Source organism: Geotrypetes seraphini, chromosome 14, assembly GCF_902459505.1.
Source record: "Geotrypetes seraphini chromosome 14, aGeoSer1.1, whole genome shotgun sequence".
Classification (NCBI taxonomy): domain Eukaryota; kingdom Metazoa; phylum Chordata; class Amphibia; order Gymnophiona; family Dermophiidae; genus Geotrypetes; species Geotrypetes seraphini.
Genome location: NC_047097.1, coordinates 39,018,679 through 39,043,261, shown reverse-complemented (window position 1 = coordinate 39,043,261; position 24,583 = coordinate 39,018,679). Strand labels below are relative to the sequence as shown.

The 24,583-nt window shown below is 43.9% G+C and overlaps 1 protein-coding gene across 2 annotated transcripts in view; it reads right to left on the bottom strand.

The window, feature by feature from the left end:
- TRPM1 (transient receptor potential cation channel subfamily M member 1) overlaps window positions 1-23,144 on the bottom strand; it is a 182,933-nt gene extending 159,789 nt beyond the window's left edge. For both annotated transcript variants that reach the window (XM_033919524.1, XM_033919526.1), the window contains exon 1: window positions 23,003-23,144. In XM_033919524.1, coding sequence (XP_033775415.1) covers window positions 23,003-23,062 — 60 coding nt within the window. In that variant the 5' untranslated portion in view covers window positions 23,063-23,144. The remainder of the gene's footprint in view (window positions 1-23,002) is intronic.
- Window positions 23,145-24,583: the final 1,439 nt, after the last annotated feature.

The following is a 24,583-nucleotide window of genomic DNA, read 5'->3' as shown; positions in this document are numbered from 1 at the left end:
GCCAGAAATGTAGGCCAGGGTTCTCCAGGTCTACATTTCTGGTGCCTACCTTTGATGTGAATTGCACCTCCGTAGGTGCTTTAAGCCACCTAGCGCCACTTCCAGTGTTAGGCGCAATTCTGGCACAAGCATTTTAGGTGCCGGTAAGCACCTTGAAAATCAGTGAAAACCGGCGTTTAAACGGCATTTTTACTGAGCTTAGGCACCTACTGGCACCTAAAAAACTAGCACTGTTTAGAGAATCCGAGCCTAAGTGCTTTTTATATTGGGGCATATCATGGGTGGAGAGTGGGCCTTGAAGGCATAAGGCAGTTAAAATGCTGCACTTACCACACACTAACATGGAGTTAACACTACCCGCCCCCCAACTCTATAAAGGTTCCCAACCTTTTAGGAATCAGAGCCCACTTTTTCAGTGAATGCTGCCCACAGTGGCCATTGGATTTGCCAATTGCTCAAGGGGGGCAGTGGCTGGTCCTCAACGTCCCCTCAATCTGACTTGGACACAAAATGCCCCTATTAAGACTTCTCAGCACCCAGCGGTGGGTGGTAGCACCCCCGTTGGGAACCACTGTTCTAGAAATTGCTGCGCATCAGTTCTAGTGCGTGAATCTGAAAAGGGAGCATGGGCAGATTAAGGGCGTTTCTAAAATTTACATGCACTGATATAGAATATGTCTGATCTGCACATAATTTAGGGGCAGGTATTTAAACCCGATTTTCCTTGGCCTAAATGGGGTGCACCTAAAAGTTATGACATGCACTAGCGCTAAATGCAATTCTGTAAGGTGCATGTACTTTTTAAAGAATCATGCTAAGAGCCATTCTATTCAGTGCCATATTTATCCCAAGACAAGCAGGCAGGTATTCTCACATATGGGTGACGTCATCAACGGAGCCCGGATGCGGACGTCTCGTAAGCAGACTTGCTTGAAGAAACTCGAAGTTTTGAGTCGCCCGCACCGCGCATGCGCGAGTGCCTTCCCGCCCAGCGTAGGGCACGTCTCCTCAGTTTTACAAAATTTATTCTCCTAAAATGCCAACACTCCCACCATCCCATTCTGGTTAGCTTGGAGGTCACCCATATGTGAGAATACCTGCCTGCTTGTCCTGGGATAAAGCACAGTTACTTACCGTAACAGGTGTTATCCAGGGACAGCAGGCAGCTATTCTCACATCCCACCCACCTCCCCTGGTTGGCTTCTCTGCTGAGACGTGAGGAGACGTGTCCTGTGCTGGGCGGGAAGGCACTTGCGCATGCGCGGTGCGGGCGACTCGAAACTTCGAGTTTCTTCAAGCAAGCCTGCTTGTGAGGCATCCACATCCGGGCTCCGTCGATGACGTCACCCATATGTGAGAATAGCTGCCTGCTGTCCCTGGATAACACCTGTTATGGTAAGTAACTGTGCTTTTTGGGTGCTACATATAGAATTATGGTCCTAAGTGCCTCAGCATTAACTGGGAGCAAATATCATGCATTAATATGAATATTAACAAATGATCTCCAATAGAAAATACTGGGGATGTCCCCAATAATTGCCAGGTTAAATTTTTAGTTTCCATGCGGTAAAGTCCTGCAATAAGCTGCAGTAACTGCAAATGTTACTGTGTCTTAGTAAAAGGGTCCATTTATTTGCATAACTGGATACCTTTGGGAATTTCCTCATGGATGATATTGATTATGGTTGCTATGTAATTTTGTGAGCACACGCCGATTTTTGTTAGAATGGCAGTATATAAAAGCTTTTAAGTAAACAAATCTGCAATAAATTTATTTATTTTAAACCTTTCTATTCTACATACACTTATGCGGAGTACTAAAAAACATACGCGAGTCTCAAAAAGACAGCATAACATTATAAAACATCAAAGCTATACGCATAAGCGTAAAATTTGTGGAGCAGCAAAGATGTGTACTGTAAAACAGGTGCAGCTCATCAGAAGCTCATTCATCAGGGTGGGCCAACCTCATTGTTTCAGTATTAATACACTTGTTTTGTTCTGCATCACAGAGGAAGTGAATATAGATCAAGAAATTCAAACATGCATACAGTTTTTTTCTTTCCATTTTCCATTCAGAACATGTTATTAAATTTAACTTTAGGGCGTGGCTATTATGTGCTAATGGAGTTTATCAAGTGTGGTTAGCACTATAAACCAAGAGACGGATATTCAAAAAAGCAAAGTGCCTAAATTTAGAAACCTAGTCAGGTTCTTATTTTCAGCTGAACATAGGAACCTTGCTTCATTGAGAATAAGCACCTACCATACTGTAGGCTCTCTTTTATTAAGCCATGGTAGAGGTTTCTACTAGAGAATGACACGGGGAAAAGTTTTATCACCGTTCCCACCCTGTCCCTGCAAGACCGGTCCCCGTCCCCGGCCCCGCGAGCTCGGGCCCCATCCCCGCCTTGCAAACTGTCAGATCCCATCCACACAAGCCTCGAATAGTTATGATTTTATACTGAACTTATTTTATCTAATATAATAAAAGCCTAAGCCGCGCATGCGCACTCCCATCGCATGTTCCGTTTTCCGTGCGCTGTAGGGCACCGCAGATAGGAGTGCGCATGCGCGCAAAACACTCTCTCTCCTCCCCCGAGGCGGATGTCGGACACGGCGGCTGTCGGCCGTGCTGTTCTTCGGTCTGCCCTGCTCCTTGCCTTAGCATATTTTTAAGTTGAAAGACGAGGCAGCGGCTCCTCTCAGGATCCCCACCTGCGTCGGAAGTCCGATGCAGTCAGGGATCTTGAGAGGAGCCGCTACCGCCGCGTCTTTCAACTTAAAAATATACTAAGGCAAGGAGCAGGGCAGACCGATCTTCAAAATGGCCGCAACTCCTGCACAGAACGCCGATCCAGGGGAGTAGGCCAGCCAGCCAGCCAGCCATTTGGCCAGGGGACAGAAGCAGCAGAAGAAGAGTGGCTGGATTAGAAACTGTTTTCTTTTTTGTTCCAGTTCATAGCCTCCCTGCCCCTTTTCCTGTCTGGAAGGGAGGGGCAGGAGCAGATGACCCCTGCTACTCCAGAGTCTGAAAAGTAGTGGGACTGTGTTCCAGACTGTTAGGAGCAGCTTTTGAATGCTATGGTTTCTCCATTGCTCTCTATGGAACTGAGCCCATTTAATGGACCGGGGGGGGGGGGGGCAGAAAAATGAAGGGAGGCCTACTGCTGGACAGGGGGAGCAGGAAGGAGGTGATGATGGACAGGGGGGAGGTAAAACAAAGGGAGAAGGGCTGCTGCTGGATAAGGTGAGCAGTGATGGGGTGGTGGAGGACACAGGGGAGGTAAAAGGAAGGGATAATGGACGGGGAGCAGGCAAGGGATGGTTGTGGACAACCAAGGAAAAAAAAAAAAAAAGTAAAAGACAGAAATACAGAAAGCGGCTAAGGAGAGAGAAAAAGAAATAAAGACAGACACACATACATATATTCTAGCACCCGTTAATGTAACGGGCTATAAGACTAGTTAAAGTATAAAAAGAGACAATATTCTGTATAATTGTCATTTTATAAACACAAATAATACAGAGCAAGGATCAACAAAACCCCCATCTACCCTCCCTTTCACAAATATCCCCTCTACTACTGTGAAAACTCAACAAACCAAATTACTACAGAATGTTACATAGAAAAATCAAGCTAACAGAATATTTTAGTCACACATGGCAGGAATAGGGTTGGGGAGGGCAACTGCCCCCTTGTCAGAGAGAGAGCGAGAGAGCCCTAAGCCAGCTGGAAGCTAAAGAAGCACAGCCTGGGCTTTGCGGTTCCCAGTTATGTCTAATACCAGCTCTAGCAGGATACATATTTCAAATCTGAAATATTCTAATCACAAAATATAAAATAAATTTATTGTTGTCCGGTAATTTTATTCTTCAAATTGCATTGGTCTCATGCTTTGGTTTTGGGTTTCTTCTGTCTTCATCGTGGTATGGCTGGCTCCTGATGGTAAAATAGGCACAAGAGGAGCTGGGAAAGAGATGCCGAGTCTGACAAGGGCACAATTTTTTTTTTACCCAGCAGCAAGACTTTTCACTGCTCCCACGGGGCGATAAAAGTTCTTGTCCCTGTTCCTGCAGGGCGGTGAAAGGCTATGTCATCTTAAAAGTTCTTTTCAGAAAATAATCAAGACAGTGCTGTTCGATAAATTTATTTCTTAATATGGTCCATTATTACTGAAATGTAGTACTGGAAAAACAGAAGCTGAAATGCATTTGCAAACAAAAATTTGAATATGTGCACAAATCCCAAAATGACATAGACCAGCCCCTAAAAGTGGAAACCAATGTTTTTGTTGTCTGTCTTTGCTGCCTGGTCATCTTATTTCTATAAATGAGTTGGCACCAATCTCTTTTTTCCACTGTCCCTTTTTTGTCTTCTATGTTCTTTTCTGGGATATCCTATTTCTTCAGTCTTCCTGTATTCTTCCAGTCCTCCTCTACAAATAACTTTTAAGTCTACAAGACTGCCTGCTAATTACTTTCATAAGAGTGAAGCCTATCATAAACATTCAAGTCTCTCTTATAACCAAATCAAAATTTATGCTTTCTTGTTTTTTATGTGGACTATCAGAATGTGAGTGTGAGCCTACAAACTACTCACTTGGCTCCTCATTAACCTGATTTTTATATCCTCTTGTTATAAAAATATTCTTTTACAAAATCTCAACAGGACTTATCCTGGTTCTCTTCTTATCACAGATTCTCGGGTGAATTAATTCCCTTGCTCATTTTTTATCAAAGCCCCACCTCTTTAAAAACTCTTCCAAATAGTACCCCAACATAGTACCATGTTTTGCCGATAGGTTGCCTCAGGCTTAAATGCCTGCATCTAAGTTGTATGCAGATTGGGCATATTCTACAACAATGCACATAACTTTTAGGAATACCCATGATCTGCAAATGATCCACCCTGGCCACGCCACTTTCTCAAATTTGCACCCTGCAACTGGCGCATGCTTTTAATAGAAATGCACTTTCCAAGTTGTGTGCGTAACTTTTAATTAATGCCAATAGGGTCAATTTTGAGGTGCTATTTGCCAATTATTGGTGCCGATTAGGTCAATTAATTAAGTTGTGCGCACAAATCAGTTGTACACTGATTTGCACACACAACTTAAAGGCCATATACAGAATTTGGGGGAAAATGCATTTTTCTGCTCATTTTCATTTCATACCAACATGAATCGATATGAGTTATGTTAGCGACTCCCAAACCTGGTCCTGGAGGCACCCCAGTCAGTCTGATTTTCAGGATATCTACAATGAAAATTCCTGAGATACTTGCTGCCTCTACTGTATGCAAATCTCTCTCTCTTCATTGTGAATATCCTGAAAACCTGACTCACTGAGGTGCCTGCAGGACCAGGTTTAGGAACCCCTGGGTTATGCTATTGATATTTCCCATGTCATTTCAAAGGAAATCACATCTCTAGTGCATTCCACATAGTGCCGGAGTCAAAGCCTAGATGCCACCAGCCGAATGAAGGACAGCAGCTGGGTCAAGTTGATTTTACTATTTCTCTTCCCCCCATAAGATCATGCTGTATGATAAATTCCACTCCCCAGGCCGTGCTCACTAGGAGTTGGGGGGAGAGCAGGCCTGTGGTGGCCACGAGGATGACTGTTTCTTCTGCTGTGCAGCACCAATGTGCATTACTCACCTGGTAGAAGATGGAAGCGGAAGAGGGGAGATGCTGCTGGGTGCGGTAAGAGTGCTGCACATCCTATTTTGTATCTATGGGCCTTGTGACACTTCGGGCACCTAACAGGCCCAGCTGTGCATTCACTTTCCAAAGAAAAAAGGTGTGTCAACAATGGAGATGCTAAGCAAATATTTGACTGAGATTCTGGGGTTTACTAAGGATACTGTTCCTCTGATGTATTATACCCCATCTTCTATGACTGGGAATGAAACTTTGGATAGTTTACAGAAATCAAGGCTACATCGATTGCTTCTTTTGCCTCTATGTCTTAACATGATCTTGTTAAAGACATAGAGAAGAAAGATTTTTTTTTAAAAAAAATAGGCATAAAAGTTGTTTTATAAATTGGAAACTTTCTGTGTTTCCTGATGTCTTGAGAAGTACACACACAAAAAAGAGGAAGCAGCTTTTGTTATTGAGGCCTTGAGTGTTTCAGATAGGGACCAAATTCCTTCTAAAGTTTCCTTGTAAATATTTGATTTACTCTAAGGATGTGAATATGTTGTGGTTATTTGGTTGTTTTTTTGTAAGTTTTCCCCAATTATTGCTTTTCCTTAGTACTAGGGTACCTTCTTTGGAGAACCCTTTGTCTTTTGGGGTGCCAATTCCAAGATGATGTCTGCTAATATAAGAATATTGTTTAGTTTCAGCACTTGATAGATCAGGAAGTAATTATTTTATTTTCTCCTTGAGATATGTAGACTTTAGATTGAGCTGGGTTCTCAGTTTTTTTATTTGCCTTAGATACATTAATTTTTTTATTTTTTTTTGTATATCCAGCTTAATTTTTTTTCAAGGCTTTAATTGAGTGTATTATTTTGGAATTCTTTAACTATTCCTCCCTGGTCAAAAGCGCGCGAGGACAAAGGCGCGTCAACAACCGAACATGGACAACTGAGCGCAGGGCTTAATTGTGCTGAAGAAAACCCGTATTTTAAAGGGCTCTAATGGGGGTGTGGGGGGGAACCCCCCCACTCTACTTAATAGGGATTGCGCTGCCTCACGCTGCCATGTTGGGGGTGTAACCTCCCATTATACTGAAAACTTAACTTTTCCCCTAAAAAACAGGGAAAAAGTTAAGTTTCCAGTATAATGAAGGGGGTTACAACCCCCCCAACCCCCCCACAACACCAGCGTGATGTCTATTAAGTAAAGTGGGGGGGGGTTCCCCCCAACACCCCCCATCGGAGCCCTTTAAAATAAGGTTTTTCTTCGGCGCAATGAAGTCCTACGCTCAGTTGTTGGCGCGCCTTTGTCCTCGCGTGCTTTAGACTATGAACCTCCCTCCCTTTTACTAAGCCGTGGTAGAGGTTTCTACCACAGCCCAGAGCACTAAATGCTCCGAGGAATATAGGAATTCTATGAGCATTGGAGCATTTAACATTCTGGGCCATGGTAGAAACCTCTATCGCGATTTAGTAAAGGAGGGGAAAGAAAATAATAAATAATATAAAACTATGATTCTACGAAGTAGTTTCTATATTAAGGTGCCTCAATGAGGCCTACTTAGCACAAATTTGGTAATGACAATGATGCACACCTAACCTGTTACAGAATATAAGTGCAAAGTCACATTGGCTTGCTGAAACTTAGACTGACCATATATGCCAAGGCAACAGCAGGTGTACATTACCATGCCTAGCAACTTACAGCATTCTATAAGTTAAGTTACATGCCCCTGTCTGTTCACAGGTATGGCCCCAGGTTTGGTTACATGCTAAGTAACATATGCTAAGAACATAAGAATTGCTGCTGCCAGGTTAGACCAGAGGTCCATTGTGCCCAGCAGTTCGCTCACGCGGCGGCCCTTAGATCAAAGACCAGTGCCCTAACTGAGTCTAGCCTTACCTGGGCACATTCTGGTTCAACAGGAACTTGTCTAACTTTGTCTTGAATCCCTGAAGGGTGTTTTTCCCTATAACAGCCTCTGGAAGAGCGTTCCAGTTTTCCACCACTCTCTGGGTGAAGAAGAACTTCCTTACATTTGTACAGAAACTATCCCCTTTTAAACTTTAATAATAATAATAATAACTTTATTTTTTCTATACCGCCACAATTTTGCGACTTCTGGGCAGTTTACAGTGAAGCAGGCTGGACAATCAGCTAATTCCAGAATACAGGTAAGGAAGATGTCATTGAGCAGTCAGTGATTACAGAGTACAATTAGTGAGAAACACAATATCAACATGTTACAGTGAAGCGGGCTAGACAATCAGCAAGGGACTTTACAGAGAAGTTGATGGGGATTGGAATGGGATGAGATGATTCATTGCGGCCACTTTATTGCAGGATGTTTCATCGCAGATGCGCTGAAATGGTTGCACTCAACGACAGGATGCAGAGGGCGGAATCTTCTGCACGGTCCCAGATTCAGTCCCTGGCTGGGGGACAGTGGGGCTTAATATTTGATTCAGGGGTGTGGGGGGCATTGCTTCCCCCAAACAAGGCATGAATCTTCCCATTCCATGCTGGGGTGTAGGATGAGTCATAGTGGCCAAAAGAACACTCGCAGGACATAGGGGGGGTGGCATCTTCTGCAGGGTCCTAGGCTCTGAGCCTGGCTGGGGACAGTGGGGCTTAAGATTTGATTCAAGGGGGGTGTGGAGCGGGACACTGCGATTGATTCAGCACTGAAACAGCTACAATGAATCGTACTAGACCCGATGGGGGGGACTGCCCTAGAGGTTGGCAGCATTTCATGAAAATCAGATGAGTATATAAAAGACGTATTGTAGTGTTTAAAACTTTTTTTTTTTTTTTTCAAATCTACTGGACATTTCTGGGAAATGGCTGAATATGCATAACAATGATCAAGCATCAGTTTCACTGTGTGTGTCTCAGCATTGGAGTGCAAAGCTTCAAAACTACAGGACATGCCACAGTCACTCGTTCAGCAGATAGTGTAACCACATAGGAAGTGAAAAGGAACAGCCCGCTCCCATGAACTATGTAGCAGTAATGTGTCCCACAAACCGCTCCATCTGCATGTAAAGAAATGACAGAAATAAAACCCTGATGAGAGCTTTCATTTCTCTGAAACTACAGCATTGTCTTCATATTAAGCATTTTATATAAAACATTAAATAATGCATATGTTATATTTGGTCTTTACATATTTTCTTTCATATGGAATCAAATGTCAGCTTCCATGTCTGTTTATTGTCTGATGGTGTTACTCAATGGCCCAGATTCTATAAACGATGCCTAAAGTTAAGCACCTAGACTGGTGTGCCTAGCCGATCAAGGTGCCTAACTTACCCCTTTCTTTACTAATGCAAAGCGTGGGTTTTAGTGCTGGCAGCGGGGAATTCTATGAGCGTTGGAGCAGTTACTGCCACTGCCAGCGCTAAAACCCACGCTATGCGTTAGTAAAGGAGGGGGTTAATTATTTAGCACCTTATTAAGGGGTGAAGAACTTTGTGCATGAAAGAGGAACGGAACTTGGGTGCGATAGTATGATGATGATCTTAAGGTGGCCAAACAAGTTGAAAAGGTGATGACGAAAGCTAGAAGGATGCTTGGGTGCACAGGGAGAAGAATGGCCTCTGCTTGCTCTGGATCGATAGCATGGAATGTTGCTGCTCTTTGGGTTTTGGCCAGGTACTATGACCTGGATTAGCCACCATGGGAACGGGCTACTGGGCTTGATGGACCAAGTAGGGCTGTTCTTATGTTCTTAAAAATGAGGTATTAATGCCCCTGTACAAGACTCTGGTGAGGCCTCATTTAGAATATTGTGTACAATTCTGGATACCTTCAAAAAGATATAAGCAGTCCAGAGAAAGGCTACTAAAATGGTCAGTGATCTTTGTCATAAGACATATGGGGACAGACTTAAAGATCTCAATATGTATACAGAACAAACTGTGGAGATGTAAAGCAACATGGTAGTCCCACAAATGAAGTAGAAACAAATCGGTCAATCGGGATGTTTCCAAATAAAATCTTTGATGGATAGAAGAGGTACAATTCTGCAGTGAATGACTCTATACTGCAAACGTTTCAGTATAGAGGACTATATCTTCTTTAGAAGTCTTGGTGGCATTGATAATTGGATATCTCCTATGGATCCAGTCTCCTATGGATCCAGTGATTGGCTGCATAGATATAAAAGTAGTAGTGCTATAATTCTTTTATACACTTTTTTAAAAAATGTGAGAAGAACTAGTATGTGGAGAGAACTTCAATGAGAAAATTCCAGCAACATGGTTAGATAGACAGGAGATATTATAGAGACATTTAAATAACTATGTGGCATAAAGATGCACGAGGCAAATCTCTTTCATTTGAAAGGAAGCTCTGCAATGAGAGGGTATAGGATGAAGTTAAGAGGTGATAGGCTCTGAAGTAATCTAAAGAAACATGAAAAAGGATCTACAAAAATTAGAGGAATGGTCTAATATCTGGCAACTAAAATTCAATGCAAAGAAATGCAGAGTAATGTATTTGGGGATTAATAATTGGAAGGAGCCGTATATGCTAGGAGATGAGAGGCTGATATGAATGGATGGGGAGAGGGACCTTGCGGTGAGAATCTGACGATCTAAAGGCGAAAAAACAAGTGTGACAAGGTGGTGGCTGCTGCCAGAAGGATGCTGGGCTGTATAAAGAGAAGCATAACTAGTAGAGGAATGAGGGTGTTGATGCCCCTGTACAGGTTGTTGGTGAGGCCCCACTTGGAGTATTATGTTCTGTTTTGGAGACCATATCTGGTGAAGGACACAAAAAGACTTGAAGCAGTCCAGAGGAGGGCAACAAAAATGATAGGAGGTTTGCGCCAAAAGACGTATGAGGAGAGACTGGAAGCCCTGAATATATATACCTTAGAGGAAAGGAGGGACAGGGGAGATACGATTCAAATGTTCAAATACTTGAAAGGTATTAACGTAGAACAAAATATTTTCCAGAGAAAGGAAAATAGTAAAACCAGAGAACATAATTTGAGGTTGAGGGGTGGTAGACTCAAGAGCAACGTAAGGAAATTCTTCTTTACGGAGAGGGTGGTGGATGCCTGGAATGCGCTCACAAGGGAGGTGGTGGAGATGAAAACAGTGACCGAGTTCAAAAAAGCATGGGACAAACACAGGATCTAGAAACATAAAATAATAGTAAATATTGAAGAACTAAGGGCAGTACTGGGCAGACTTGCATGGTCTGTTTGGTGGAGGATGGGCTGGGGAGGGCTTCAATGGTTGGGATGGTGTAGATCAGTGGTCTCAAACTCAAACCCTTAGTGGGGCCACATTTTAGATTTGTAGGTACTTGGAGGGCTGCAGAAAAAATAGTTAATGTCTTATTAAAGAAATGATAACTTTGCATGAGGTAAAAAACTCTTTATAGTTTATAAATCTTTCCTTTAACAGTTAAAGGAAAGATTCATAAACTATAAAGAGTTTTACCTTATGCAAAATTGTCATTAACTATTTTTTCTGCGGCCCTCCAAGTACCCTATTTTTTCTGCAGCTCTCACATTTAAAGTTTAATATCTTTCCTTTCTCAAAACTGACACATTTCAATCACTATATTGAAAATAAAATCATTTTCCCTACCTTTGTTGTCTGGTGACTTTATTTTTCTGTGCATTTAACTATGTTTCCAGGGCCTTCTTGTCCTTTGACTGTTTTTCTCTCCGTCTTCACTTTCTGCCTTGCATCTATCTTTGGCATTAACTTAATATTCAATTTTTCTGCTTTCTTTTCAAAATCTATGTTTCCATGTCTTACCTTCCCTTCGATCTCTCTCTTTTACTTTCCCTATTTCTCTCCCTCCCTCCTTCCTTCCTTTCCCCTGGTCTGGCATCTGTCTCCTTCCCTCCCCCAACTTTTTATTTCTTTCACCCTGCCCCCTTCTTTCTTTCTCTCTCTCCATGCCCCCTTTCTTTCTATATGTCTGTCTTTCTCTCTCTCTCCGTGCCCCCTTTCTTTCTTTTTTTCTTTCTCCATGCCCGCCCTTTCTTTCTTTCTCCATGCCCCTTTCTGTCTGTGACCCGTCTACCTTCTTTATTTCTCCCTGCCCTCCCCCAAGCCACCACCATTGGGGAACAGGCTGCCACCGCCGCAATCGGGGAACAGGCCAGCGCCGAGTTCTTAGCTCTCCCTGCTTATCTTCCCCAGCACGGGGCAGACCAATCCTCGCCACCCAACGTCAATTCTAACATCGGAGAGGAAGTTCCGTGCCAGCCAGGCAGCGATAGGCTGGCCTGGAATTCCTCCCCGACATTAGAATTGACGTCGGGTTGCGAGAATTGGTTGGCTCCGAGCTGAGGAAGATAAGCAGGGAGAGCTAAGACCTCAGCGCTGGCCTGTTCCCCAATTGTGGTGGCTTGGGGGGAGGGCAGTGAGAAGGGAAGGGAAGCAGATTGGGGACCCCTGCTTTAGGCGAGCTGCGAGCCATTTGCTGACATTCCCTCCAGAGACTTCTGCAAGTCCAATTACAGCAGTCGTGGTCTGTACGCGATTGTCCTCTCCACAATCGGAAAACTTGTGAAGTTGAGAAGACAGATCGCGGTCCGCAAAATAGTCCCTGGGAGGGGCCGCATGCGGCCCGCGTGTTTGAGACCGCTGGTGTAGATGGACTGGAGTGACTTTTGACAGAGACTTCAGTAGTTGAAACCTGAGAACAGTACTGGGCAGAGCTTTGGATTCTTGCCCAGAAATAGCTAAGAATAAAAAACCCCCCAAACAAACAAATTTTTTTATTGAATCAGGTTAGGAAGACTGAATGGACCATTTGGATCTTTATCTGACGTAATCTACTATGTTAGAGAAAAGGTGATAGATGCATGAAATAGTCTCCCAGTAGAGATGGTGGAGACAAAGACTGTCTGAATTCAAAAAAGCATGGAACAGGCATGTGGTATCTCTTAGGGAGAGGAGGAGACAGTGGATGCTGTGGATGGGTAGACTGGATGGGCCATTTGGCTTTTATCTGCCATCATGTTTCTATTTAATTGGCTTAAACTAGACTTAATTGGATGATAGGCACCTATGTTGAATTTTACTTGCTGTATGCCGTCTTGGATGAATCTCTTCATAAAGGCAGTTAATAAATCCAAACAAATAAATAACTCAGTAGAGGCCTAGTCCAATGCACCCACTAGAAGATAAGTGTGGTTAGGGGGTGGATCGTAGGCATGTTTGGCATGCAGACACCTCTTTTGGACTGTGGGCACCTAACTTAAGCCAAGAAAACCCTGACATAATTAAGGTGCATCTAAGGTTAGGATGCTTACGGGTGCCTAAGTCCACTTTAGGCCCAACTAGGAGTGATTCCAGTTTTCCAAGTTTATTAGTTATTTATAATAATAATAATAGCAACTTTATTTATATCCCATCATACCTTTTCAGTTCAAGATGGTATACAATAAGAGATGCTTTAAGGACAGCGAGGTTGCATCAGTTAGATTAGGGAAGTGTGGAAGACAGTTGAGTGAGCGGGGTGGTAGGATAGGAAGAAGGAGCATATTAGAAGAGGTGAGAGATGAGCAGAATTGAAGGATCAGATAAATTTGTTGAATAAGTGTTTTTTTAGTGATTTTCTGAATGAATGGTATGTTAGTGCGTTCAGGATTAGGTCGCTTAAGGTGTTGTTCCAAATCCCTGCTTGAAAGGAGAATGTCCTGTTGAGGAATCTTTTGAATTTGCATCCTTTGGGAGAAGGAAATGCGAACAGTACTGTTCTGCGAGAGAGGCAGAGTTTGTCAATGGAGGTTGCCTGGGTGGCTTTTAAATTCAGGTACTCAAGCATTTTTCTCTGTCTTGGCAGGCTCGCAGTCTACCTGGCGTACTTGGGGCAATGGATGTTTGGGTGACTTGCCAAGGTCATGGGGAGCAATGCTTGGTCTCCCTCCTACCTCTCTATAAACGGAGCCTAACTTATGATTGACATGTTTTAGGTGCTGTTTATAGAAGCAGTGCCAATATGCGTATTCTATTTACCTCATAAGGGCAATTGCCGAGACTGAATGTTTTGGTTAGGCGCTATGCTATTGGGTGGATAATGCATTCACAAAGGGAGCCAGCCAAGGTGTTCATCTTATGTACTGCTTTCATGCAACTATTCCCCGTACTTGGTTCGTTTTACATTTTTCTGTTGAGGTGGCATGAAACTGCAGAAAAAAAAAAAAAAAAAAGTTTGATCTTTTCTAGGTTTCAGCCCACTTAACTTCTAGGAGCTTAAGACCATGTACAAATTATTTGAAACTTGAAGACTTCCAGTTTACATGTATTTAACATTGATGGCAGCTCATTTTTTTGTGTTTAAAACAATTTTAAGAGCTTATCAAGTACAGAAATTAAATGAACTGCACTGATGACTACATTGCACATATGTCATTGACCCTTACTCAGACACGTGATTATCCTTACATACATAACCCCTAATGAGACTGTATTTAGGGGAGGTATGCAGACAGATGTAATTTACCAAGTTAGCAAAATATACTGCATTCAGTATAAGGCTTCTTTTATTTATCTCTGCCCCCTGTTGTGGTGGAGACAGTCCTAAACTTAGATGACTCAGCACCATGGGTCATTTAAATGAGATGGTAAATCAAGATCTACCTACTGAATGGACTTAGATTATTACAGGGAACCTTTTGAAATAATAATCCTAGGTGCCACCATTACATTTGAATATAGGCAGTCCAGAGGCAGACAGTCCACAGATTTTAAAATTCAGCATGGTGAATGCTTGTGTTTCATCATTCCAGTACTGGATACAGGAGGTCTGCAGAAACATGGTGATATGTTTTAATGAATGTAACATATCCAGTATCTTATAATAAGAGCTACTGACTATCCTATTCATTTTAGTGTCTCATTTAATATATATATATATATATATATATATATATATATATATATATATATATATATATATATATATATATATATATATATATATATATATATTTATCAGTGATATATATAGATTCATATATCTCAACTTAACTTGTTTGTATGGATGACATTTACAGGAAGAGTTACTATTTTAATCACTTCAGTTAATAGAAGAACTGATATATTGCAGAATGTCTTCATTATATTCACAAAAATCCTGATTAAAAAAGTTATTAAATCTGATTGCAAATACTTCGTTAAGAGGTCCAGGCTCTAGAGGAATGTGGGGACAGGAGTAAGTACAAGCTATACTCTGCTTTGAGTGAATTTCTTCAAAAAAGCAATAAGTAAGCCCACCAATCAGTCAGCTAGCACAGGACTTCTACAGTAGTTTGGTGGTAAGGGAAAAACTTGACTTGCGAGTTGCTGATCAGGATGGGGTGTGCCAGTGTGAGATGCTGGCAAGGGAAAGACTACTGGAGGTAGTAATATTTGTACTTGTATTTAACTTTATTAAAATTTGATGGACTGCCTTTCTCCTTGATAAAACAAAGTGAGTCACAAAATACATAAATATCAAGGCATGCACGTCTAACCAAACAAACTTACAACGGGAAAGGAAACAGACTCTCCCTTGCCAACAGCTTCTCACCGATACATTCCCCAAATGCAAGATACTCCTTGCCAGCCCACCCTGTTGGCTAACTGGATATTTGTCAGCAGGCACAATCAACTTTTGGGCAGGCTGGGATGGGCAAAATCAGCTTCTGTTGGTACCTCCAACCAGAAATGTCCTGAGCTGGTGGCAACGTGCCCCATACAACACGTCCCCTAGAGTTCCTATCCCACCCCAGCCAAGCAGGGAAGGATGCAATTTTGGAGCCCCTGCCTCGCTTGCTCCCTATGTGGCCACATTGCCTACACATTGCTCATTACACATTGCCTACACATTCTTTTGATAATGTGGCCTCCTGGAGTACTGTGTCCAGTTTTGGAGGCCACATTATCAAAAGGATGTGAAGAGAATGGAGTCAATCCAGAGAATGGCCACTAGGAAGGTCTCAGGACTGAAAGACATCCCTTATGGAGAACGTCTGGCCAGACTGCGCTTATATTCTCTTGAAGAGCGCAGAGAAAGGGGGGACATGATAGAAACATTCAAATACATCATGGGTCGCATTAAAGTGGAGGAAAAAAATCTTCTTTCTAAAGGGTCCCACGGTGACAAGAAGGCATCCGCTGAAACTTAAGGGGGGAAGATTTCATGGTGATACCAGGAAATACTTATTCACCGAACGGGTTATTGATCGATGGAATGATCTTCCACGCCAGGTGGTTGAGGCCAGTAGTGTGCTCAACTTCAAGAGTCGATGGGACAAACAGGTGGGGGCACCACAGAGCTATGCCCAAAAGATGGATACCCCAGGGAGGAGGGTTCGTATTAATTAAGTGGGCAGACTTGCAGGAGGGAGGGTTCTGGAGTGGGCAGACTTGTTGGCCCGCCAGCCCTTTTCTGCCGTCATACTCTATGTTAAAGCCCTGCCTCCAACCCCTTTTTCCACAACTGGAAGCCTGCTACTGACTTACAGTACCTTGGGCCAGCCAGAAAAACCTTTATCTACTGGTGGGCAGGGCATACAAAGAAAGATCTGGCTGACATGGAACCCCTTTGAGTGTGGGGCCAAAAGCAGTTGTCTCACTCGATGCTTTGTTTCATCATGATTCTGTTCCAGTTCCTGAATATGATTTAAGACTAGTCTTTGACCATTAGTGCCCTCATTCTATACCCTTAGGGCCAAATTCTCCAAACAGCATCCTGAAGTTAGGTGGCGGTAGACATCCTATTGCCGTCAACGAACCAATTGGGATGCAAGGTTTTTTATTTTATTTTTAATGCAAACTCCATTCTTAGGTGCCCATCTCAAGCCTATAGAGGCACATAGGGATGCCTAAGGTCGGTGTGGACATGCTTTGCACGGAAGTGGCCTTAGGTGTCCAAAGGCATCTCTATGTACCTCCGTAGGTGCAAGACTGGCACCTAAATGTAGGTCTCTAAAATGCTGGCTTACATTTAAGATGCCTATGATAAAAAAAAGACACAATTATGGACGCGGTGCCTGTCAGTGATTGACACACATGGCAGGCACCTATTTTGCAGGCACCACTTCCAAAATCAGACCCTTAGTGCAGAAATGTGCATTAAGATTATAGAATACTAGCACATGTGTAAATGTGATATACTGGCCTAAAGCATTTCTTTATTTGGCAGACTGACCAAACACACCGTTTGGGGTCAAGGGCCATCATAGTAAAGGATGGTGGCACTGGAAGCAGGAGCAATCAGGCATTGCTTCTATCTTTAGAGGTGGGTCTGAATTGGTATTGGAGGGGGGTATCTGGTGGGGGAGCTTGGGATGGAGAATGAAATTTGTAGTACCTGGTGAGGCAAGAAGGAAAGGGAAGAGAGAATGAGAAACGCTAGATCTAGTTGGAGGGAGAAAGGTAGAAAGAGAGATGTTGGATCTGGTGGGGGAGGGGGATGGTGAAGGAGAGATGCTAGTCCGGATGCTGGATGGGGGAGGGGAGGGAGAGAGAGAGACTGGTAGCATAAGCCAAGGTAAGGGGGAATGAATGTAACTGGCACAAATTGGCTGTTGTCATAGACAGGGCTGCTTTTAACATTATTTCTAAGTGTGTAGGTTTCATTGGAAGATGTTTCAACTTGTGCTCCTACCTTTATGCCCTCCCAAATGAGAAGATATTTTATATTGGGACCTGGGTTGGCCACTGTTAGAAACAGGATGCTGGGGTGACGGGTCAAAAGCGCACGAGGACAAAGGCAACCGAGCGCGGACAACTGAGTGCAGGGCTTAATCGCGCCAAAAAAATCCGTATTTTAAAGGGCTCTGATGGGGGTGGGTGGGGGGGAACCCCCCCACTCTACTTAATAGGGATCACGCTGCCTCACGCTGCCATGTTGGGGGGGTGTAACTCCCACATTATACTGAAAACTTAACTTTTTCCCTAAAAAACAGGGAAAAAGTTAAGTTTCCAGTATAATGAGGGGGGTTACAACCCCCCAAACCTCCCACAACGCCAGCGCGATCTATATTAAGTAAAGTGGGGGGATTCCTCACCAACACCCCCCGTCGGAGCCCTTTAAAATATGGTTTTTCTTCTGTGCGATGAAGTCCTGCGCATAGTTGTCCACGCTCGGTTGTCGGCACGCCTTTGTCCTCACGCGCTTTAGACTATGAACCGGATGCTGGACTTGATGGACCTTCAATCTGTCCCAGTATTGCAATTCTTATGAGAAGGACCCCTGAAGAAGGCTGAGCCAAAAGACGGACCATGTTGGGTTTCTACTTGCCCATAGGCCCTCTATGCTGGCGCCCCCCCTCCCCCCATTTGACTATATCACTTTTGGGACTGGTACAACACATTTCATGTATGTTTATCTATGTGTTGATTATGACTGTTGTCATCCGGAGCTTCTGTTCCACTTTGTTTTGTTGGTTGCATCCCTTTTGGTGTGGGACACATCAGTCTTTTTTGTTGTTTGGCGTTAACATTAGTGAAGACCTCTGCTCTATGAAGTGCATGATAAAGGTGCCACGAAGAAGGCACAGAAATGGGAGGGACATGTGCTGACCAGGGGCATGCCTCAAAGTTGCACACATAATAAAAGAATAAGGGGCATATAGGCATGAGGATTTGCACCACATTTCTATGGGTGCAAACAGTGGCATAGTAAGGTGGGGGGGGGGGGCGAGGAGGGGGTAGTCAAACATAGAAACATGATGGCAGATAAAAGCCAAATGGCCCATCCAGTCTCCCATCTGCAGTAACCATTATCTCTTCCTTTCTCTAAGAGATCCCAGGTGCCTATCCCAGGCACTGGTCGCTGTACATCAGGGGGTGTCAAAGTTTTCATTGCATGCTAATAGATCTCATGCATATTCATTGGGGAAATTCTGAAAACCCGACTGGATTGCGGCCCTCGAGGAGGGACTTTCACATCCCTGCCATGAAGGAGGACACGGTACTACTTGAAAGGGTCCAGAGAAGAGTGGCTAAAATGGTTAAGAGGCTGGAGGAGTTGCCATACAGTGAGAGGTTAGAGAAACTGGAACTCTTCTCCCTTGAAAAGAGGAGACAGAGGGGATATGATCAAAACATTCAAGATAATGAAGGGAATAGACTTAGTAGATAAAGACAGGTTGTTCACCCTCTCCAAGGTAGGGAGAACGAGAGGGCACTCTCTGAAATTAAAAGGAGATAGATTCTGTTCAAACGTAAGGAAATTCTTCTTCACCTAGATAATACTAGAATACTGGAACGCTCTTCCAGATGCTGTTATAGGGGAAAACACCCTCCAGGGATTCAAGACAAAGTTAGACAAATTCCTGCTGAACCAGAATGTACGCAGGTAAGGCTAATCTCAGTTAGGGCACTGGTCTTTGACCTAAGGACCGCCGCATGAGCGGACTGCTGGGCACGATGGACCACTGGTCTGACCCAGCAGTGGCAATTCTTACGTTCTTATGTAATCAGACACAGCCTCTGTCTCTACCACCTCTTCCGGGAGACTGTTCCACACATCTACTACCCTTTCTATAAAAAAGTAATTCCTTAGATTACTCCTGAGCCTATCACCTCTTAACTTCATCCTATGCCCTCTCATTCCAGAGTTTCTTTTCAAATGTGAGAGACTCAACTCATACACCCCTCCTCCTCTCCGCTCCTTCCCATTCCTCCCTTCCATGCCTCCTTCCCATCCCCCACACCTCTAGTTGAAGTTGTTCACGACAGTCAACAGCATGCTCTTAGCGACCCCGTCGGCTCTCCCGCTGATGTCACTTCCAGGTGCCATACATAGGAAGTGACATCAGAGGGAGAGCAGATGGGTCGCGAGGAGCACATTGTTGACCGCCGCGAGCAACAACTTCTATCTAGGGCAGGGATCTCAAAGTCCCTCCTTGAGGGCCTCAATCTAGTCAGGTTTTCAGGATTTCCCCAATGAATATGCATGAGATCTATGTGCATGCACTTCTTTCAATGCATATTCATTGGGGAAATCCTGAAAACCTGACTGGATTGCGGCCCTCAAGGAGAAACTTTGAGATCCCTGAACTAAGGCACAAGGGAAGGCAAGGTACGCATGGCATGCGGAATTGGAGAAGGAGCGAGAGGGGGGTGGTGTAGACGAGAGCGGTTGGGGGGGGCACCACCCCAGATGCTTCTCACCCTCGCTATGCCACTAGGTGCAAAAGGGTACTGTGCTCTTTTGTGGGCAGAAACTGCAAATGTTTCCAGACGTTTGTAGAGCTACCCAGTTTAGGCGGAAACAATTTCTTCAATACAAATCTCGTGTATTATCATTGGGAGCAACTTTTTTCTTAAAATTTCCTGCTAAATGTATGATTACTTATTCAAATATGTCATATGCCTTTTTTGAACCTGATCAGTTGGAAAGATTCCTGATAGATAGGGAAACGGGTGTTCAAACTAAAACTTAAAATAGAGATATACAGGCTTTTTTTTTCTTCTTCTTCTTTTATTTGTTGGTTATGTATGTTCAAGAATGACCTCTTTCTCTTCCTTGATGTGGACTCATATTGTTTTAGAATACTGTATGTATTATAATTGTTATATTTAAATTTTAAAAAACCCCAAAAAACAAAAGGGTGCTGTGGCCGGGCTTGGCCGATAGGGTATTGGCCCCTGGACACGTCCAAAGTCACACGGACCTCGGCCAAACGAAAGCGAGGTAGAGGTAGTTGGGAAGAACTGCAATAAAGTTAATCAAAAAACAGTGCAAAACACTTGTGTGCCACAAAAGAAATCTTTATTTCACACCAGACTTAATGCATGTATAACGTGACCATTTATTTTTTTCATCAAAACGGGACATCTATTAATATTCAGTCCCGCCCCCAATCCCACCCTAGCCCCACCCCCAATCCCACTCTAGCCCCGACCCCAATCCCTTCCATTCATTTTTCATGTACACACAATATCTTATTTCATAATGGCAACCATAAAATTTTAAAAAACCCACAAAGCACCCTATACGCAGAGAAAATGATAATTATCATTTATATTTGGGGGTTTTCAAATATGTCACCTCAGTAACTATAGAAAAATAGACAAATATAGTGCAAAATATAGACAGCAGATATAAATTCTCAAAACTGACACATTTTGATCACTAAATTAAAAATAAAATCATTTTTCCTACCTTTGCTGTCTGGTGATTTCATGAGTTTCTGGTTGCGCTTTCTTCTGACTGTGCATCCTTTCTTTCATTTCTTTCTGCACTCAGGCCCAACAATTGTCCCTTTCTATTTCCTCCCTCCTTCCTTCCTATGTCCTTAGTGCACCCAGTGCCTCCTTCCTATGTCCTTAGCGCCCCTTTCTATGTCCTTAGTGCCCCCAGCGCCTCCTTCCTATGTCCTTAGTGCCCCCAGATCCAGTGTCAGTTCTCCTTTGTACCTTTGTTCCAGGTCTCCCTCTCTCTCCCTCCTCTGTTATGATCTTGCCTCTCTCTGCTCTTCCTCAGGGGCTATCCCCCTCTGTCTGCACCTCCCAAAGTCCTGTTTCTGCCTCCTGTGTTTCCCTTTTGGTCCAGGCCTTTCTCTCTCTAGTCTTTCTTCTACTTACAATCCCCCTACCTTCTCTGCCTCTTTCTCTCCTTCCTATGTCCCCCTCACTGTCTTCCAGCCTTTGTCCCACCCCCCTTACAAAATGCCTGCCGGCCAACCTCCCCCAAAGCCAGCCTGCCTGCCTCCCTACCTCCCCCAGAGCCAGCCTGCCTGCCTGCCTGCCTCCCCCAAAGCTAACCTGCCTGCCTCCCCCAAAGCCAGCCTGCCTCCCCCAAAGCCAGCCAGTCTGCCTGCCTGCCTACCTACCTACCTACCTCTCTGCCACGCAAAAGCCAGCTTGCCTGCCTACCTCCTTCCCCCCTACCATGGGAAAAAAAAGCCTCCCTCCAGGCCCGATTTAAACTTTCCTCCGGTCCACCGCCTCTGCTCCTCTGCTTACCTTCCTATCACTAATCGCACCCAGAAGCCTTCTCCCCAACGTCAATTCTAACGTCGGAGAGGACATTCCAGGCCAGCCAGCCAGCCAGCGATTGGCTGGCCCGGAATGTCCTCTCCGACATCAGAATTGACGTTGGGAAGAAGGTTTCTGGGTGCTATTAGCTGCAGGAAGGTAAGCAGAGGAGCAGCGGCAGTGGAACGGGGGTTTATGGGGGGGGGGGAGAGTTTAAATCGGGCCGGAAGGGATGCTTTTTTTTTTTTTTTGTGCAGCAGGGAGGGACAGGAAGCGATCGCCTGTCCCGTTGTCCCTGTGCACAGCTTTGGGACGCTGTCCCTGAAAACAGGACATTTTGGCATCCCGAAGCTGTGTGTGGGGACAACGAGACAGGGGATTCAAAAACGGGACGTATGGTCACCTTATGCATGTAACTCAGGTTAGTAGCAATTCAAAATGAGTTCCAAAATACCAACAAACAATAGTCCTTGCACAAAATACAAAGAAAAAAACCAATTCATTTGTTTCCTTTATTTGGCTTGTTGCCATCCACTGGCTTCTATTTCAGACTTTTAAAGGTACTCTCTGAGGCTCTCAGGCCTACACCTGCCACATTGGGCTAGGCCCTTCCAAGCCTAGTCACTGTTTTCCACTTGGCCTATTCAACCAGATTCTGCTATGACTTCTTGTAAATCCTTTCACTGAGGAAAATCCACCTTGGAGTTTTATTAACCATAATACCCCCAGAGGTGTTGGGATCTGCACCCGCCCTGTAGATTTTGGTGCACAAAATCCCAACCAAGATCCCACTAGATTTTAAATGAAGAGTTCCCCAGTGTCCTGTGACCAGTAGTGCCTTAGCTCAGTGATTCCCAACCCTGTCCTGAAGGACCACCAGCCAGTCAGGTTTTCAGGATAGTCCTAATGAATATGCATGAAAGAGATTTGCATGTAATGAAGATGATAGGAATGCAGATCTGCCCCATGCATTTTCATTAGGGCTATCCCGAAAACCCGACTGGATGTTGGTCCTCCAGGACGGGTTGGGGACCACTGCCTTAGGCAACCAATTTTCATGCACTGCCCCAAACAGCATTACAGAAAAACAAACTCAGTCCTGCTTAGATTTAGGCTATGAAGTTTTCTGCAAGTTTCATAGAAGTGAAAAAAAATACACTCTTTCAGCCAGAGGCTTTAAATAATACAGCCTGGCTAGTCTGGAATCATTCACCACCAATTTCCTCTTGATAAACTCCAAACTTTTTCTAATGTTCCTCAGCCCCACTCCATTAAATCAGGGTCAGTAGCATGTGAAAAATCCTCACTCATTTCTTCCGTACTCTGAGCTTCTTTCATTTCTATATCATCTTCATTTATGAATGAGTCCTCAACAAAATCCTCCCAATCTTGAGGTCCTACCTGCACTTCTGTTTCCTGGCAGAGAAGATCTCCCTTCTCTCTCCCTCCTGGGTTCCTCATGTGTGACTGCCTGCAACTAGGAACTCCATCCTTTTCTCTCTCAGTGACTAACTGCTTGTGCTGGAGTGCAGGTGTGCCTTTAGTTCTGGCTAATTCTGAGCTCAGGTGCTTGCTGAGCTAGCTCAAACCAGTTCTGGATTTGCTAGGTACAGGAGCTGTTCCAGTCCTGGCTTTAGGAATTCTCTGCCCTTGGCCTGATGGGATTTGTAGTCTTGTAACCCTGCTTTTTACTTGCTGCTTAGAAAAAGGTAAACAGGCATGCGGAGTCTCTACCTCCTTCTGTGCACTGCTATGCAAAGGCATTTTCTTTCTTGGCAGTGCCTTAGGAGGAATTTCAGGTTTATCTACTGTTTTCTCCTAGGGCAATTCCTTACTTTGGTCATTAGTTCTGGAGTACAGTACTCCCCCGATATTTGCAGGGGCTCCATTCCAGGAACCCCCGCGAATCTTGAAAAACTGCGAAATCTTGACACACAGCTCCTGATTGCTGAGGCCCGACTTTAGTGCAGGAAGAGGCAGTCGGAGCATACCGTGAGTGATTTCCTTCACTCGCCGGCGCTCCGGCTGCTCTCTCCTGCCTCTCCGGCTGCCCTCTCCTGCCTGGTCATTCGCGGTCAGAAAATACCGTGAATGACTGGGACCGTGAATCGCTGACCGCAAATGACCGGGGGAGCACTGTACTGCAAGGATTCCTTTTACCTTCACAGAGAATTCCCTGTGACAGTGCGCATAAAGTTAGGCACAAGTCCCAGGCATAAGTGCTATTCTATAAACCACACCTAACTTTAAGCGCAGTTTATTGAATACCGCTCAGGGTTTGTTTGTTTTTTTTGCACCAATTAGGTGCCATAGATAGAATTCAGTTCTAATAGTGAATCTGATAGACTGAGATAATCTTCAGCATACCCTAGCATAGAAATAAGTTTCATATCTGTTGTGGTATACACAAAATTAGAGCAAAAAACCTTAAATCCACAAACAGAGACTAGTTCTTTTGCAGTAAGTAAGTCTATTACTGGTTACATCAGACAAAAAAAATTGTGTATGACAAAAGGTCATCAGAAGTTGTATATTCAGAATAGAAGGATATGGGACTTTCTATGGGAATGGACCCATTAGATTCAGACTTCGCAGCACAAATCCAGTCGCTTGCCCAACTTTCATGTGCATATTACATTTTTTTTATAACAAAGAAAAAATGTCCATATTTACTGTATATTACTATATATTTTATGAATCTTTTATAATATAAAAGAAATGTGATAATTTAGTAGTCCTCTGAAATAGCATTGTCTGGAATCTTCATGCAGCTCAAAACCAACACAAGCAAGACTGCAACTTTTCAAAACATATGGGGTGTTTTGGCAGGAGATGCCTGCTTCTGAGGCCAAAGGCAAACCGTCTCATATCACCATTGTTAACACTCAAGCTTATACATTGGGATGAAGAGGTCATGCTGTGGGCCAGGCATCCACCTGAACAGCAAATGTTTTATGCTTTTCCATCACTGGAAGTTTCTCC